The sequence below is a fragment of the Protomyctophum parallelum genome (assembly GCF_964188405.1).
Source record: "Protomyctophum parallelum genome assembly, chromosome: 2".
NCBI lineage: Eukaryota > Metazoa > Chordata > Actinopteri > Myctophiformes > Myctophidae > Protomyctophum > Protomyctophum parallelum.
This window is the reverse complement of record NC_139699.1, coordinates 30,847,846-30,867,910: the sequence shown is the minus strand read 5'-3', so window position 1 is coordinate 30,867,910 and position 20,065 is coordinate 30,847,846. Positions and strand designations below refer to the sequence as shown.

At 37.6% G+C, this 20,065-nt stretch overlaps 1 protein-coding gene across 1 annotated transcript in view; it reads right to left on the bottom strand.

The window, feature by feature from the left end:
* Positions 1–20,065, bottom strand: part of LOC310855215 (uncharacterized protein) — a 114,518-nt gene that overhangs the window by 37,083 nt on the left and 57,370 nt on the right. Inside the window, exons 16-19 of the mRNA XM_083760136.1 lie at positions 16,915–17,043; positions 16,086–16,214; positions 15,298–15,426; positions 13,549–13,677 (exon numbers count right to left, since the gene is read on the bottom strand). Of these exons, the coding sequence (XP_083616262.1) occupies positions 13,549–13,677; positions 15,298–15,426; positions 16,086–16,214; positions 16,915–17,043 (516 nt within the window). The remainder of the gene's footprint in view (positions 1–13,548; positions 13,678–15,297; positions 15,427–16,085; positions 16,215–16,914; positions 17,044–20,065) is intronic.

Genomic DNA, 20,065 nt, shown 5'->3' with positions numbered 1-20,065 from the left:
ACGGCATACTATAGCACGCCGTTTTTCATCATTTTTGAGGATTTGAAAAAAATTCAAAAATTCAAAAAAATGGGTTATAGCCCATCGTCTTTTTTTTTTTTTTTTTATCCTCGTCTTTCATCATTTTGACCATGGGCATAGCCCATACCATACGGCATACTATAGCATGCCGTTTTTCATAATTTTTGAGGATTTGAAAAAAAAAACAAAAAAAAACATGGGTTATAGCCCATCGTTTTTTGAATTTTTGAATTTTTTTTTTAACCTCGTTTTTCATCATTTTTGAACATGGGTTATAGCCCCTACCGTACGGCATACTATAGCACGCCGCTTTTCATAATTTTTGAGGATTTGAAAAAAATGAAAACAAAAACAAAAACATGGGTTATAGTCCATCGTTTTTTGAATTTTTGAAAAAAAAGTTATCCTCGTTTTTCATAATTTTTGACCATGGGCTATAGCCCATACCGTACGGCATACTATAACACGCCGTTTTTCATAATTTTTGAGGATTTGAAAAAAATGAAGAAAAAAAAAAACATGGGTTATAGCCCATCGTTTTTTTAATTTTTGAAAAAAAAGTTATCCTCGTTTTTCATCATTTTTTACCATGGGCTATAGCCCATACCGTACGGCATACTATAACACGCCGTTTTTCATAATTTTTGAGGATTTGAAAAAAATGAAGAAAAAAAAAAACATGGGTTATAGCCCATCGTTTTTTTAATTTTTGAAAAAAAAGTTATCCTCGTTTTTCATCATTTTTTACCATGGGCTATAGCCCATACCGTACGGCATACTATAACACGCCGTTTTTCATAATTTTTGAGGATTTGAAAAAAATGAAGAAAAAAAAAAAAAGGGTTATAGCCCATCGTTTTTTTAATTTTTGAAAAAAAAGTTATCCTCGTTTTTCATCATTTTTTACCATGGGCTATAGCCCATACCGTACGGCATACTATAGCACGCCGTTTTTCATCATTTTTGAGGATTCGAAAAAAATGAAAACAAAACATGGGTTATAGCCCATCGTTTTTTGATTTTTTTTATTGTATAGCAGTGGCTCACAGCCTCAGCCTCAGCCTGATGACCTCAAAACTCTAATTGTCGCAGTGGTTAAGATGTTGGCTTTCCACGTGGGAGACCAGGGTTCGATTCCCGGCTGTTACACTATCATATAAAAGAAGACCTCAACAGCGCTAAGAAACATCTGATTAAAAGATTCCTTTTCAGGAAAACATGTCCACCGTAAGATGAACCTAAGTAGGCTAGAATGTGGTTGCTAGGTGTAAGTATGTAGGACTAGTAGCATGCCAAAGTTTGTGCTATTGCCACAGAGAATGCATTGGGGATGGGTGTATGAGAATGGGTGTTGCGGAGGATGAGAGGAATGCCTCTCATCCTCCGCAACACCCATTCTCATACACCGCTATACACCACGAGGATATGGGCTATAGCCCATATCGTACGGCATACTATAGCACGCCGTTTTTCATCATTTTTGAGGATTTGAAAAAAATTCAAAAATTAAAAAAAATGGGTTATATCCCATCGTCTTTTTTTATTTTATTTTTATCCTCGTCTTTCATCATTTTGACCATGGGCATAGCCCATACCATACGGCATACTATAGCATGCCGTTTTTCATCATTTTTGAGGATTTGAAAAACAAAACAAAAAAAAACATGGGTTATAGCCCATCGTTTTTTGAATTTTTGATTTTTTTTTTAACCTCGTTTTTCATCATTTTTGAACATGGGTTATAGCCCCTACCGTACGGCATACTATAGCACGCCGCTTTTCATAATTTTTGAGGATTTGAAAAAAATGAAAACAAAAACAAAAACATGGGTTATAGTCCATCGTTTTTTGAATTTTTGAAGAAAAAAAATTACCTCGTTTTTCATCATTTTTTAACATGGGCTATAGCCCATACCGTACGGCATACTATGGCACGCCGTTTTTCATCATTTTTGAGGATTTGAAAAAGAAAATAAAAAAATAAAAAAACATGGGTTATAGCCCATCGTTTTTTTCTTTTTTTTTTTTTTTTTGAATCCTCGTTTTTCATCATTTTTGACAATCCCACTGAGCAATAGCCGGCTATTAGACGTGCGTCTAAAAATGGGATAAAAAACGTCTAAAAATAGATGTCTAAAAAACGTCTAAAAATAGACGTCTAAAACACGTCTATTTTTAGACGTGTTTTAGACGTCTATTTTTAGACGTTTTTTATCCAATTTTTAGACGCTCGTCTAATAGCCCATATCGTACGGCATACTGTAGCACGCCGTTTTTCATCATTTTAGAGGATTTGAAAAAAATGAGAAAAAAAACATGGGTTATAGCCCATCTTTTTTTGAATTTTTGAAAAAAGATTTAACCTCATTTTTGAACATGGGTTATAGCCCCTATCGTACGGCATACTATAGCACGCCGTTTTTCATATTTTTGAGGATTTGAAAAAAATTCAAAAATTCAAAAAACATGGGTTATAGCCCATCGTTTTTTGAAATTTTGAAAAAAAAAATAACCTCGTTTTTCATCATTTTCGAACATGGGTTATAGCCCCTACCGTACGGCATACTATAGCACGCCGCTTTTCATCATTTTTGAGGATTGAAAAAAAAAAAGAAAAAAAAAAAAACATGGGTTATAGCCCATCATTTTTTGAATTTTCTTTTAACCTCATCTTTCATCATTTTTGAACATGGGTTATAGCCCCTACCGTACGGCATACTATAGCACGCCGTTTTTCATCATTTTTGAGGATTTGAAAAAAATTCAAAAAACATGGGTTATAGCCCATCGTTTTTTGAATTTTTGAAAAAGATTTAACCTTGTTTTTCATCATTTTTGAACATGGGTTATAGCCCCTACCGTATGGCATACTATAGCACCAGGGGGGCAGTCAGCCAGATATTTCGTGAAGCCTCATTTGAAATCGGTAGTTCATATAATGGCCTGTTGTGGCGCTGGACTGGACCCAAAAAGCCCCATAGCTCCATAGAGGCCCATGTATTTTGGCCCAACTTCACCTAGACTGTATTACCTTAATAAACATGGTCATGAATACTTTCTTCTTCCAGTCACTAGTTTAAAGTCTCATTTCTAATGTCATAATATTCTTTTTGGAAAATTATGGTCCCATTAATTAAAATAATGACCATAAAGTTGCGTATGTTCTGAGGGGCGTGGCTACCGTTACCGTCTATGATCGGGATTCCCCTCCCACTCAAGAGTCTTCTCCTCCCACTCGAGTCAAAATAAAAACCAACGGAGAAGAAGGGGGGAAGTCCCGCCTCGTTGTCTGGGCAGCCAATGGCCAGCTGGACCCAAACGGAGCCAGCCAATGGCCAGCTGGTCCAAAACGGATCTAGAAAGATGGCGATTTACATGCAAGGGATTTCAGGCTTCATTTTACGTTCATGTTAGACCCGGGGAACGCTTTGTCCATATTTTTTACAGTCTATGTATAGCACGCAGTTTTTCATCATTTTTGAGGATTTGAAAAAAATTCAAAATTTCAAAAAACATGGGTTATGCCCATCGTTTTTTGAATTTTTGATTTTTTTTTAACCTCGTTTTTCATCATTTTTGAACATGGGCTATAGCCTATACCGTACGGCATACTATAGCACGCAGTTTTTCATCATTTTTGAGGATTTGAAAAAAAATCTAAAATTCAAAAAACATGGGTTATAGCCCATCGTTTTTTGAATTTTTGAAAAAAGAATTAACCTCGTTTTTCATCATTTTTTAACATGGGCTATAGCCCCTACCGTACGGCATAAAATAGACGTCTAAAACACGTCTATTTTTAGACGTGTTTTAGACGTCTATTTTAGACGTTTTTTATCCCATTTTTAGACGCTCGTCTAATAGCCCATCGTTTTTTGAATTTTTGAAAAAAAAATGTAACCTCGTTTTTCATCATTTTTGAACATGGGCTATAGCCCCTACCGTACGGAATACTATAGCATGCCGTTTTTCATTTTTGAGGATTAGATTTTTTTTTTTAAACATGGGTTATAGCCCATCGTTTTTTGAATTAAAAAATATATATATATCCTCGTTTCATAATTTTTGAGGATTTGAAAAAAAAATTAAAATTAAAAAACATGGGTTATTACCCATCGTTTTTTGATTTTTTGATTTTTTTTAATCCTCGTTTTTCATCATTTTTGACCATCCCACTGAGCAATAGCCGGCTATTAGACGTGCGTCTAAAAATGGGATAATAAACGTCTAAAAATAGATGTCTAAAAATAGACGTCTAAAACACGTCTATTTTTAAAACACGTCTATTTTTAAAACACGTCTATTTTTAGACGTGTTTTAGACGTCTATTTTTAGACATTTTTTATCCCATTTTTAGACGCTCGTCTAATAGCCCATATCGTACGGCATACTGTAGCACGCCGTTTTTCATCATTTTTGAGGATTTAAAAAAAAATCAAAAAACATGGGTTATAGCCCATCGTTTTTTGAATTTTTGAATTTTTTTTAACCTCGTTTTTCATAATTTTTGAACATGGGCTATACGCTATAGCCTATACCGTACGGCATACTATAGCACGCAGTTTTTCATCATTTTTGAGGATTTGAAAAAAATAAAAATAAAACATGGGTTTATAGCCCATCGTTTTTAGAATTTTTGAAAAAAAAATTATCCTTGTTTTTCATCATTTTTGACCATGGGCTATAGCCTATACCGTACGGCATACTATGGCACGCCGTTTTTCATCATTTTTGAGGATTTGAAAAAAACAAAAAACAAAAAAAAACATGGGTTATAGCCCATCGTTTTTTTTTTATTATTATTTTTTTAATCCTCGTTTTTCATCATTTTTGACAATCCCACTGAGCAATAGCCGGCTATTAGACGTGCGTCTAAAAATGGGATAAAAAACGTCTAAAAATAGATGTCAAAAAAACGTCTAAAAATAGACGTCTAAAACACGTCTATTTTTAGACGTGTTTTAGACGTCTATTTTTAGACGTTTTTTATCCATTTTTTAGACGCTCGTCTAATAGCCCATATCGTACGGCATACTGTAGCACGCCGTTTTTCATCATTTTAGAGGATTTGAAAAAAATGAGAAAAAAAACATGGGTTATAGCCCATCTTTTTTTTAATTTAAAAAAAAAGATTTAACCTCGTTTTTAAACATTTTTTAACATGGGTTATAGCCCCTACCGTACGGCATACTATAGCACGCCGTTTTTCATCATTTTTGAGGATTTGAAAAAAATTCAAAAATTCAAAAAACATGGGTTATAGCCCATCGTTTTTTTTTTTTTTTTTTTTTTTAAATACCTCGTTTTTCATCATTTTCGAACATGGGTTATAGCCCCTACCGTACGGCATACTATAGCACGCCGTTTTTCATCATTTTTGAGGATTGAAAAAAATAAATAAATAAATAAAAACATGGGTTATAGCCCATCATTTTTTGAATTTTCTTTTAACCTCGTCTTTCATCATTTTTGAACATGGGTTATAGCCCCTACCGTACGGCATACTATAGCACGCCGTTTTTCATCATTTTTGAGGATTTGAAAAAAATTAAAAAATTCAAAAAACATGGGTTATAGCCCATCGTTTTTTGAATTTTTGAAAAAAGATTTAACCTTGTTTTTCATCATTTTTGAACATGGGTTATAGCCCCTACCGTATGGCATACTATAGCACCAGGGGGGCAGTCAGCCAGATATTTCGTGAAGCCTCATTTGAAATCGGTAGTTCATATAATGGCCTGTTGTGGCGCTGGACTGGACCCAAAAAGCCCCATAGCTCCATAGAGGCCCATGTATTTTGGCCCAACTTCACCTAGACTGTATTACCTTAATAAACATGGTCATGAATACTTTCTTCTTCCAGTCACTAGTTTAAAGTCTCATTTCTTTTTTCTTTTTTTTTTTTAAGATATTTTTTTGCGGCTTACGCCTTTATTGATTTTTTTTTTAAGGGATAGAAAGTAGGCTGACAGGAAACGGGAGAGAGATGGGGGGATGACATGCGGTAAAGGCCGTGTCGGGTCCGGGAGTCGAACCCGCGGCACACCGCGACTGGATCACCAGTCCGGTGCCCAGACCGTTACGCTACGGCCTGGGCTAAAGTCTCATTTCTAATGTCATAATATTCTTTTTGGAAAATTATGGTCCCATTAATTAAAATAATGACCATAAAGTTGCGTATGTTCTGAGGGGCATGGCTACCGTTACCGTCTATGATCGGGATTCCCCTCCCACTCAAGAGTCTTCTCCTCCCACTCGAGTCAAAATAAAAACCAACGGAGAAGAAGGGGGGAAGTCCCGCCTCGTTGTCTGGGCAGCCAATGGCCAGCTGGACCCAAACGGAGCCAGCCAATGGCCAGCTGGTCCAAAACGGATCTAGAAAGATGGCGATTTACATGCAAGGGATTTCAGGCTTCATTTTACGTTCATGTTAGACCCGGGGAACGCTTTGTCCATATTTTTTACAGTCTATGTATAGCACGCAGTTTTTCATCATTTTTGAGGATTTGAAAAAATTTCAAAATTTCAAAAAACATGGGTTATGCCCATTGTTTTTTGAATTTTTGATCTTTTTTTTAACCTTGTTTTTCATCATTTTTGAACATGGGCTATAGCCTATACCGTACGGCATACTATAGCACGCAGTTTTTCATCATTTTTGAGGATTTGAAAAAAAATCAAAAATTCAAAAAACATGGGTTATAGCCCATCGTTTTTTGAATTTTTGAAAAAAGAATTAACCTCGTTTTTCATCATTTTTTAACATGGGCTATAGCCCCTACCGTACGGCATAAAATAGACGTCTAAAACACGTCTATTTTTAGACGTGTTTTAGACGTCTATTTTAGACGTTTTTTATCCCATTTTTAGACGCTCGTCTAATAGCCCATCGTTTTTTGAATTTTTGAAAAAAAAATGTAACCTCGTTTTTCATCATTTTTGAACATGGGCTATAGCCCCTACCGTACGGAATACTATAGCATGCCGTTTTTCATTTTTGAGGATTAGATTTTTTTTTTTAAACATGGGTTATAGCCCATCGTTTTTTGAATTAAAAAATATATATATATCCTCGTTTCATAATTTTTGAGGATTTGAAAAAAAAATTAAAATTAAAAAACATGGGTTATTACCCATCGTTTTTTGATTTTTTGATTTTTTTTTTAATCCTCGTTTTTCATCATTTTTGACCATCCCACTGAGCAATAGCCGGCTATTAGACGTGCGTCTAAAAATGGGATAATAAACGTCTAAAAATAGATGTCTAAAAATAGACGTCTAAAACACGTCTATTTTTAAAACACGTCTATTTTTAAAACACGTCTATTTTTAGACGTGTTTTAGACGTCTATTTTTAGAAAATTTTTAGACGCTCGTCTAATAGCCCATATCGTACGGCATACTGTAGCACGCCGTTTTTCATCATTTTTGAGGATTTGAAAAAAATTCAAAAAACATGGGTTATAGCCCATCGTTTTTTGAATTTTTGAATATTTTTTAACCTCGTTTTTCATCATTTTTGAACATGGGCTATACGCTATAGCCTATACCGTACGGCATACTATAGCACGCAGTTTTTCATCATTTTTGAGGATTTGAAAAAAATAAAAATAAAAATAAAACATGGGTTTATAGCCCATCGTTGTTTGAATTTTTGAAAAAAAAAATTAACCTCGTTTTTCATCATTTTTGAACATGGGCTATAGCCCCTACCGTACGGCATAAAATAGACGTCTAAAACATGTCTATTTTTAGACGTGTTTTAGACGTCTATTTTAGACGTTTTTTATCCCATTTTTAGACGCTCGTCTAATAGCCCATATCGTACGGCATACTGTAGGACGCTGTAGCACGCCGTTTTTCATCATTTTTGAGGATTTGAAAAAAAATAAAAAACATGGATTATAGCCCATCGTTTTTTGAATTTTTGAAAAAAAAAATTACCTCGTTTTTCATCATTTTTGAACATGGGCTATAGCCCCTACCGTACGGCATAAAATAGACGTCTAAAACACGTCTATTTTTAGACGTGTTTTAGACGTCTATTTTAGACGTTTTTTATCCCATTTTTAGACGCTCGTCTAATAGCCCATTGTTTTAAAAAAAAAAAAAAAAAAAAATGTAACCTCGTTTTTCATCATTTTTGAACATGGGCTATAGCCCCTACCGTACGGAATACTATAGCATGCCGTTTTTCATCATTTTTGAGGATTTTCTTTTTCTTTTTTTAAACATGGGTGCCCATCGTTTTTTGAATTAAAAAAATATATATATATCCTCGTTTCATAATTTTTGAGGATTAAAAAAAAAAAAAAAACATGGGTTATAGCCCATCGTTTTTTGATTATTTTTTTATTTTTTTAATCCTCGTTTTTCATCATTTTTGACCATCCCACTGAGCAATAGCCGGCTATTAGACGTGCGTCTAAAAATGGGATAAAAAACGTCTAAAAATAGACGTCTAAAAATAGACGTCTAAAACACGTCTATTTTTAAAACACCTCTATTTTTAAAACACGTCTATTTTTAGACGTGTTTTAGACGTCTATTTTTAGACATTTTTTATCCCATTTTTAGACGCTCGTCTAATAGCCCATATCGTACGGCATACTGTAGCACATGGGCTATAGCCCCTACCGTACGGCATAAAATAGACGTCTAAAACACGTCTATTTTTAGACGTGTTTTAGACGTCTATTTTAGACGTTTTTTATCCCATTTTTAGACGCTCGTCTAATAGCCCATATCGTACGGCATACTGTAGGACGCTGTACCACGCAGTTTTTCATCATTTTTGAGGATTTGAAAAAAAATAAAAAACATGGATTATAGCCCATCGTTTTTTGAATTTTTGAAAAAAAGATGTAACCTCGTTTTTCATCATTTTTGAACATCAGCTATAGCCCCTACCGTACGGCATACTATAGCATGCCGTTTTTCATCATTTTTGAGGATTTTTGTTTTTGTTTTTTAACATGGGTTATAGCCCATAGTTTTTTGAATTAAAATATATATATATATCCTCGTTTCATCATTTTTGAGGATTTGAAAAAAAAAAGAAAAAAAAAAAAACATGGGTTATAGCCCATCGTTTTTTTGATTTTTTTTTTAATCCTCGTTTTTCATCATTTTTGACCATCCCACTGAGCAATAGCCAGCTATTAGACGTGCGTCTAAAAATGGGATAAAAAACTTCTAAAAATAGACGTCTAAAACACGTCTATTTTTAAAACACGTCTATTTTTAGACGTCTATTTTTAGACGTTTTTTATCCCATTTTTAGACGCTCGTCTAATAGCCCATATCGTACGGCATACTGTAGCACGCCGTTTTTCATCATTTTTGAGGATTTGAAAAAAAAACAAAAAAAAAACAAAAAAAAAACATGGGTTATAGCCCATCGTTTTTTGAAAAAAAAAGAAAAATGTAACCTCGTTTTTCATCATTTTTGTACATGGGCTACAGCCCCTACCGTACGGCATACTATAGCACGCCGTTTTTCATAATTTTTGAGGATATAAAAAAAAAAAAAAAACATCAAAAAACATCAAAAACATCGTTTTTTGATTTTTTTTAATTTTTTTTGAATCCTCGTTTTTCATCATTTTTGACAATCCCACTGAGCAATAGCCGGCTATTAGACGTGCGTCTAAAAATGGGATAAAAAACGTCTAAAAATAGACGTCTAAAACATGTCTATTTTTAGACGTGTTTTAGACGTCTGTTTTTAGACGTTTTTTTTTTAAATAGACGTCTAAAACACGTCTAAAAAGAAACGTGTTTTAGACGTCTATTTTTAGACGTTTTTTATCCCATTTTTAGACGCTCGTCTAATAGCCCATATCGTACGGCATACTGTAGCACGCCGTTTTTCATCATTTTTGAGGATTTGAAAAAAAATTAAAAAATCTAAAAACATGGGTTATAACCCATTGTTTTTTGAATTTTTGAAAAAGAAATTAACCTCGTTTTTAATCATTTTTGAACATGGGCTATAGCCCATACCGTACGGCATACTATAAAACGCCGTTTTTCATCATTTTTGAGGATTTTAAAAGAAAAAAGAAAAGAAAACATGGGTTATAGCCCATCGTTTTTTGAATTTTTGAATTTCTTTTAACCTCGTTTTTCATCATTTTTGAACATGGGTTATAGCCCCTATAACCCATGTTCCATGGCATACTATAGCACGCCGTTTTTCATAATTTTTGAGGATTTGAAAGAAAAAAAAAAAAAATCAAAAACATGGGTTATAGCCCATCGTTTTTTGATTTTTTGAAAAAAAAATTAATCCTCGTTTTTCATCATTTTTGACAATCCCACTGAGCAATAGCCGGCTATTAGACGTGCGTCTAAAAATGGGATAAAAAACGTCTAAAAATAGACGTCTAAAACACGTCTAAAAATAGACATGTTTTAGACGTCTATTTTTAGACGTTTTTTATCCCATTTTTAGACGCTCGTCTAATAGCCCATATCGTACGGCATACTGTAGCACGCCGTTTTTCATCATTTTTGAGGATTTGAAAAAAATTCAAAAATTCAAAAAACTCTCCTTGGTCCCGCCTTATTGCTGCTTGCAGCTATATTTTTTCTTCTCCTTCTCCTTCCGGCAAAAATAGCTGTTCTGACTGAACCGTGCAGTCGGTTTTCGTGAAACTCGGTAATCTGGTAGAGGGCATTGCCAAAGCGTGACTATGTGAAGCCCATGACCATTGGCCAAATGGTAGCGCTATAGCACTGAATATTGAAAAGTAAGTTGAAAATGCAAACTTTGAACGTGCATATCTCATGAACCAACCATTTGGCCGTTGGCAATGACACTTTGATACACATATTTGTCTCCTCATGCCGAACAACTTTCGTGTTCTGACTTTTGACCTCTGACCTTTAGATCACCCGCCATTTTTAATTATATGAAAACCATTTAAAATGTATCTCCCAGAATCTTTGATCAAAATGCACAAAAACGTCTAGACTTTAACTTTGGACTGAAGCCCGACACACACCGTCTGCGACTGTCTGCGGCGCAGAACTGGGTTCCATCGGCGCGCCAGGCGACGCGGCGCGACGCGGCGGACGGAGCCGGTGTGCGATAGGTTCATTGAAAATAATGGAGGCGGCTGTGTCCGCCGCGCGGCGATGCGCGGGGGACACAGCCGGTGTGTGGTGGGTTTTATACGGACAAATAATCGTAACAGATTTATTTTAAGTGAAAAAATGAAGTTTTAATGAGCCAATGAAAATTTGCTGTTTTGTGAAACTTCTTCTGTACCCTATACTGAATGATGTTACTGTTTAGAATGAGTCAACTGACAGTGTCTGCTTAGCTCAGTCGGTAGAGCTCTCACCTTTGGACCACAGGGTCACTGGTTCAAATCCGGGTAGTGACAACTCAGCCTGTGATTCTTATTTGTGCATATTGTTCTCTCTCTCTGTCTCCCTCTCTCTCTCTCTCTCTCTCTCTCCACCCCCCCCCCCCCCTTCTCTCTCTCTCCACCCCCCCACTCTCTCTCTCTCTCTCTCTCTCCCTCTCTCCACCCCCTCTCTCTCTCTCCCTCTCTCTCTCTCTCTCCACCACCCCCTCTCTCTCTCTCTCTCTCTCTCTCCACCACCCCCTCTCTCTCTCTCTCTCTCTCTCTCTCTCTCTCTCTCTCTCTCTATATATATATCTCTCTCTCCACCCCCCTCTCTCTCTATCACTAGGACATGACATCACAATAATAGAGATACTAGTAACTGTAATAGAGTCTAATAGTGTATTAAGTGTATTTAGTGTAATAGTAGTGCAATAGTGTAATAGTGAAATTGTGTATTAAGTCTAAATTTGTAATAGTGTAATAAGTGTATTTAGTGTAATAGTGTAATAGTAGTGTAATAGTGTAATATAAGTGTAATAGTGTAATATTGTAATAAGTCTAATAGTGTAATAGTAGTGTAATAGTGTAATAGTGTAATAGTGTAATAAGTGTAATAGTGTAATATTGTAATAAGTCTAATAGTGTAATAGTGTAATAAGTGTAATAGTGTAATATTGTAATAAGTCTAATAGTGTAATAGTGTAATATTGTAATAAGTCTAATAGTGTAATAGTGTAATAGTAGTGTAATAGTGTAATAAGTGTAATAGTGTAATATTGTAATAAGTCTAATAGTGTAATAGTGTAATAGTGTAATATTGTAATAAGTCAAATAGCGTAATAGTGTAATAGTGTAATAAGTGTAATAAGTGTAATAGTGTAATAAGTGCAATAGTGTAATAGTGTAATATTGTAATAAGTCTAATAGTGTAATAGTATAATATGTGTAATAGTGTAATAAGTGTATTCTGTCTTCTCTCTCTCTCTCTGTGTCTCTCTCTCCACCCCCCCTCTCTCTCTCTCCACCCCCCCTCTCTCTCTCTCTCTCCACCCCCTATTTGTAGCAGTGCCTCACAGCCTCAGCCTGACGACCTCAAAACTCTAATATCTCCCCTGAGTCATAGGCAATTGCCTTTGACTTGTCTTAGTGGTTAGGATGTTGGCTTTCCACGTGGGTGACCAGGGTTCAATCCCGGCTGTTACACTAACATGCAAAAGAAGACCTCAACAGCTCTAAGAAACATCTGATTAATTTGATTCTGTTATTTTAACTTTACTAACTGAAGGCTAACAACAAAAGATCACTTCAAAATTACCAGGAGACATTGGCTGAGAGTGTCTGACTGATGGTGCAATGGTCTAATGATCAGTCTTTCAGTACAGACATTCCATGTTCAAGTCCCATTCCTCCTACAGCTCAATGCTTCAGTAATTTGAACTTTTCAAGGCTCGAATGAAAAAATAAAAACTCAAAAGCACCAGGAGACATGTGCTGAATGCCCAAAGGTGCCTTGGCTTAATGGTGTGGTGTGCTTGATCGGTTGCCTCTGCTACAGACAGTTGGCAGGTTCAAGTCCCATGTCATCAAGGTGCATGGAGGACCATCGGGAGGGTTCTCTCTCCCCCTGTTTCCTGAGAAGTAACGGTTGGGGCTTATGTCTGAAAAAAACCTGTCCAGCTAAACTTTTCCCATGAAAATGTCCAATTTAACATACTCTTACCACCTCTCAGTGTGCCCTTTTCCAACTGGCCTGGAAGATAGACATAAAAGAGGGACTTTCCCACCAAGTGTTGGGACACCAATCAGGGCCCAGTATGTAAATACACAGACTATTCTGTCAGATGATGGGCCAAAACCATGAACTATATAGTATGTACCGGTAGTTTTTTCATCATTTTCATATTTGTTTTTGAAATCGTCGCAAGAACCTTGAACCAAAAAAAATGATGAAAGAATTACACACTACACAATTACTATTGCTACTGCTATTTATATAGCAATCCATATTATATTTTAACGTTTGACTTAATTCTAACATCTGTAAAATGTCAGGTGGACAGGGTTCTTGGTTCTTACATACACATACATACATACATACATACAAAAGGTGTGTCTCCTTCATATATTGTGTGATGACATAAATATCAAATATGTAGCCTGGTCTCACCCTGGTCGCAGCGGATGCCTTTGAACCCCACGCTGCAGTAGCAGGTTCCCGTCACGTGATCACAGGTGGCGTTGTTGAGGCACTCACACAGATGCTGGCAGCCATAGCCAAACGTCCCCGAGGGACACTCTGGGTGGGGAGACAAGAGAATGGAGGACTGGTTCACAAACTGTGGGACCCCACCCATTTTGGGGGTGCGGGTCCATTTTTATGGGTCATGAGTAAATATACAATTTTACTTGTGAATATTGTGGAATAAATTATTTCACAATATTTAAAAAATATAACATAATTTATAATATATTTATACATATATAAATATTAATAATTAAAAAGAAAATCTGAAAAGAAAAACGGAAAAAAAGGAAAACATGAAAATCAAACAAATCAGCTATTTTCACTATTAAATAGTTAATTTAAAAACATGTTTTATAAGTTACTGTCCCACAGGCAATACAACAAATTTATTTTGGGTATTGAGGTGAAATATGTGGGCCTACTGGAACATTCCTCAAAGGGATGCACACGTAGATTAGACACACCAACGCACCGACATGCGGAAACAACGGTCGAACATGCGTTGCTCCCGTGCGGTTAGGTAGGTTTAGGTACCGTTAGGGTTTGAGGTAGGTTGTCGGTCTAATGGCAGTCAGACCAATAGTATGTCTAAACTAAAGCCTGTACCCTCCTCAGTCCTCAAATATAGCCACTGAGGTGAGGAGAGGTTACTGGAACATTTCTCAAATACAGCAACTGAGGTCAGGAGTAGTTTCAGCACCATGGATAGAGCCATTGATTGATTCTGAATTGAATTTTAATTCACACATTAATCATGTTACCAAGATTGCCTTTTTTCACCTTAGAAATATTGCACGAATCAGAGCCTATTTGTCCTTGGACGATGCAAAAACGCTAATCCACGCCTTTGTTTTTTCTCGGCTTGATTACTGCAATGCACTTTTTTCAGGACTGCCTAAGAAAACAACTGACAGATTACAACTTGTCCAAAATGCAGCAGCCAGAGTTTTAACTAGAACTAAGATGAGAGAACATATTACTCCAGTTTTGGCATCACTGCACTGGCTTCCGGTTGTTTTTAGGATTGATTTTAAAATTATTTTACTTGTCTATAAAGCTCTCAATGGTCTCGCACCTACCTACATGACTGCCTGCCTAAATATGTCCCAAACCGCCCCCTAAGGTCTTCCACTGCTGGCCTGCTCGCTTTGCCTAAAAACTAACTAAAAAATACGGGGAAGCAGCTTTTTGCTTCTACGGGCCGTCGGCATGGAACAAGCTCCCACTGTACCTTCGTCAGGCAGCCTCTGTAGACATTTTTAAAGCTCAGCTCAAGACCCACTTCTACAACATTGCTTTTAATTGATCATTTATTTTTTATTTTTTTGTTATTCATGTCCTCACTGTATTGCATTACTGCTTGTTTTTTTAATGTCGTTGCCTTGCTTTTCTTTTATTCTCCATTGTTCTGTAAAGCACTTTGAGCTGCATTTCATGTCATGAAAGGTGCTATACAAATAAAGTTTTATTATTATTATTATTGAGTTTCAGCACCATGGATAGAGCCATTGAGTTTCAGCACCATGGATAGAGCCATTGAGTTTCAGCACCATGGAGAGAGCCAATGAGGTGAGTATGTTTCAGCCATGCGCCCCATAAACTGCTGCTGTGGGGAGGGCTTTCAGTCTGAATAATGAAGTGAAACGAAATGAGTGTCAGGCTAGCGCTTACTCAGTTCACAGCTGGTTCCTATGAATCCGGTCCGACAGGAACAGAGTCCAGTCCTGTGGTCACAGTCAGCCCCGTTCTGACAGTGACATACCTCAGCACAGCCACGCCCATAAAACCCTGTAGGACAACCTGGAGAGACAGGCAGACAGACAGACATGTCAGCAATATGCACTATGTAGTATCCCATGATCGAATATCAGTAAAACACACACACGTGCACACACACATGCACACACACACGCGCGTGTGCACACACACACACACACACACACACACACACACACACACACACACACACACACACACACACACACACACACACACACACACACAGGCATCTCTTGACGTCGCTTGAAACTAATTGATTTAAAGAGAGTACACTAAATCAGCATCAGGTCAAAACAATTCAAGTGCAATAAGTGATGCAGTGGAGTTTCACAGTTTCGGGAAGTGATTGATGTGTGTGTGAACCAATGGGGTTACTTCAAATGATTGAACAGGGTCCCATCTTGCTTTGCAGACAGACTCTAAATGGTGGGGAAAGGTTTCGGGCCATAAATAAACCATGACTGCTGTGCTTACGAGTTACATTAGTCCACAGGATGCAGTTTCACTACTGGCCACCTGGGGGAGGTGTAGGCCTGTGTGTGTGTGTGTGTGTGTGTGTGTGTGTGTGTGTGTGTGTGTGTGTGTGTGTGTGTGTGTGTGTGTGTGTGTGTGTGTGTGCGTGCGCGAGTGTGTGTGCGAGTGTGTGTGCGTGCAAGTACACGTGCGTGTGTGTGACCTACGTTGAGTGCAGTAGAGTCCGGTCCATCCGTGACTGCAGTTACACTCTCCGTCCACAGGGTTGCACTGTGCTCCGTTGTGACAGTTACACACATGGATGCAGTCTGGGCCCCAGGAACCCTGCACACACACTGTAGACATGCACACACGCTCACATGCACACACATGCACAAGCACACACACACACACACACACACACACACACACACACACACACACACACACACACACACACAAACACACACACACTGTATTACTATAATTGTGATGACATCGCCATTTTAGGACTGTTAATGTAATGTAATTTAAATGTTAACCCAAAACCTAAAACAAATTGCTGACCTACAAGCTCACACAATACAGCGCGGCACGTTGTGAGCTTGTAGATCAGATATTTTCGATGTGAGACATCCGCATGCAACTATCTGCAACCACTAAACCTGAATATTTTCATAGTTGTACATGTAGGTCTAACTATAAAAGTCGTTATTCGCTCAAGGTAGAACTCTAAAAGTCTTGTAGTGGCTCAGGGTAGAAGAGTTAAGCAAATATCAATGGGATTGGTAAAAAGTGAGTGACACCCACAGCCACTATTCTAGAAGGAGTGATCTGGTATCTCATTCATTGAACACACGGGACCACAACGGAAACAAGTCCACAGGACCTTTTTGTGTTATCTTAGCTTATATGTCTTACTGTACCACATGCTGTTTATATTTCTGACTAATAAAGCAATCAATCAAATAATCAATCAAATAATCAATCAATAAATCCACCAAACAATCAATGCGTGCATGCTTGCGTGCGTGCGTGCGTGCGTGAGTGTGTCACCTGTGGAACAGTCGTCTCCTATCCATCCATGGCGACACTGACAGGAGCCGTCGATGGGGTTGCACACACCGTTGTTAGTGCACACACACGTCTGATTACATCCTTTACCATACACGCCACTGTAACACACTGACAGAGAGAGAGAGAGAGAGAGAGAGAGAGAGAGAGACATGGTCAGAATGAATGCAACTTTCTATTCTCTCTCTCTCTTTTTCACATCCTGCGTTGTGAGGACACCATCGTACCACTCAGCATAGATCAGGCAAAACACTGACTACAATGGACAGCTGTGTCGGAATTTGGTAGTTTATAATGGTGGGTGACAGCAACATAATCTCACTCCCAAATAGTACTATAGTGACTTCTTGGGACAAACGTGACTCAGCGGAAAACATTTGGCATGACGGGGGTCCCCTTCACGTCACTAGGCACCGTCCCAGCCGTTCTCAAACCACGAGAGGCACCGCCCAAGCAGGTGAGCGAGTCGCCGTGCCGAATGTTTGCGAAGTCCACTTCACCGCTTCGAGTTATGTCCAGATAGGGACTGATGAGCCAACAGTCAGCATGTGCTGTCGCAGGTTCTGTATAGACGGCAAATGAGGGTTGGATGGATTTGACCAAACGTCAAGCGTCTCGCTTGACGTTTGGTCAAATCCATCCAACCCTCATTTGCCATCTCGGGAGTGAGAATGCGTTGGCAGGCCTTAAGCAATTAAAACCATTTTAAGACCACTTTACTAAGTGGTCTCAGTAAAACAGACTTGAGCTGCCATAGATTGGATACGTTGGCCAAATGTTCCCGCCAGAATAGGCACGCTGTGGTTCAAGTTGATTAACTCCATTGATAACTTCAAGTATATGCCGAACCTACCTGACAATGTTTAGTTGAGTTGTAACATGTTATATTTAGAGTACCCTTGTTGTTCTTTGCTTTTTCACTCATCTAGTATGTTAAAATAAAAGCCTGGCACCCAATTCTGGGGGCGAATATTTGCCGAAAATATTTGGTGTAGAGGGAGAAAAGGAGGGGCTTAAGAACATCAAGTACTGTACTGTATTAAGTATACTTTATTGGAGTACGTTTAATTGCCTAGGCAAAAATAGTACTTTTTACACAACTAGAATGACTTGAAAACTTTGAATACTTCCGCCTTTTGAAAATAGACAATCTACAAGCTCACAAGGAGCTTGTAGATCTGCTATTTTCTGAAGATTTGTATAATTTTATACTGTCTACTTTTGGTACAATAAGTACATTTTGATACCAATACATTTGTATTTTGCATTCCGGACATATTCTTGTAACAGAGTAGTTCTACATTGCGGTATTGATATTTTACTTACTGTAGATAACAAACATAATTACTTTTCCAACCACTGTATAGGGTGTATAGGGCTTAGGGTGGTTAAATGTATGGGTATGAAACTGAGTTAATATATGTTCAGTCTCTCCCAACAGTCAGCCATCTGTCACACAGGCTCTTGGCACTTGTCTGGTGGAGACCTGGGACGTTAAGACTAGAAATAATGAGACAGATTGCGAGACATATTTCAAGTTTTCAGTGTTAGCTGAAGTTCATGAGGTTTAATGAGATGACTTATGAGTTTATGTAACTGCTGCATATTGAACTGTAGATGCAGACAGAGTAATTCACTGTGTGTGAGTATAGCAACCAATCTTTGATGGTACTGCATCAAACGGGAGTCATGAATATGCGGGGGTGATGTTTCCCTTGAATACCACATTTCACATAATAGTACCCAAACTTTAAGATGAAGTTATTTTAAATTAGTTTCTATATTCGCTGTCGGGTGGAAAACCTGTATGTCCAAAACTGTCACAAGGTCTTGATAAAACTTTTCATTGGCAGCGATGGAAGACGGACTCACATGTTATACTTAAGTAAAAGTAGAAATATTGCAAATCCACTGTTACAGGTCCTGTATTAAAAATGTACCTGAGTAAAAGTACGAAAGTATCGGCAGATCTACAAGCTCACAATGCATCGCATGCAGTCAGATATAGTCACAAATAGAATGAACCAATATATTATAGAATGTGAATAGTGTAGATATAATATTTTATCTTGGCGTTCAGGCTCTGGGACAATGTTTTCTCCCTGCTCAGCACAATTAGCCATCATTAACCATATTAACCCATTCTGGGCTGGGAACCCCTTTTGGTGTTTTAAACATTATGTTATAATTTAGCTATTGAAAAATAGCAGATCTACAAGCCTGGTCTGCTATTTTTTTTTAACCGTGAAATATTTATTCAGAAAACTGGAGGATTTAGAAGAATTTTATGGATTAAGAGTATGGAGATAGATATACAGTAACAACCCCCCATGGGGAACAGAACTAATAGCAGAGCCCACTGGTGATACTGAGGTGGCGGTGGGAGCAAAACAGCGCATAACAAACCAGGGACACGTACACAGAAGGAACGCACAATGAACACAGACTTATAGGTGAGCTTAAATAACCCGCCCAATTGGTCAGTTGATTGACACGTCATCGAATGTCGTGTGGGTCTTGCATAACACTGTGTATTCTGCCTGAAGTAACTCGCAAGCTATGCATCATTTGTGTGCAAATAATAAAAACATAACAAGTTGAAATAATGGAGATACAAGGTTTCTGACGAACTGCAGCAATATAATACATTATTTGAATACTCTCTCGCTCTCATCTCTTTAGGGATGATGAACCAGCCTGCACACAGTGAGCCTTCTCTGAGATGAACAATGACAGACTGGGAATGAAACTCAATTCATACCATCGTCGAAAAACACTGCTCAACCAAATAAACCAACCAGCCCTCAGATGGTTATGATTGTATGATTAGAATTTATCTCGTTGGCTGGCAAATTCTAAATGAAAGCATACAATGTGTGGCATCTCGTCAGCAAGTGACACTGCCTTACAACTACTGTAAGTATACAGCTATATATTAAGCATAAGAGAACATTTATCTTAATGATGATCAATATTTCACCACACACACACACTCCTCAAGTGGCTGTTTTATATCAAATTCTATTTGGAGCCAAGCTTCTGACTGGGAGAATTTACAACGGTTTCATCAACTATACAACACTAAAGGCCTGCAGCACAGCAGCCAAAAAACACACCAGCCTCCTAGTGCTAG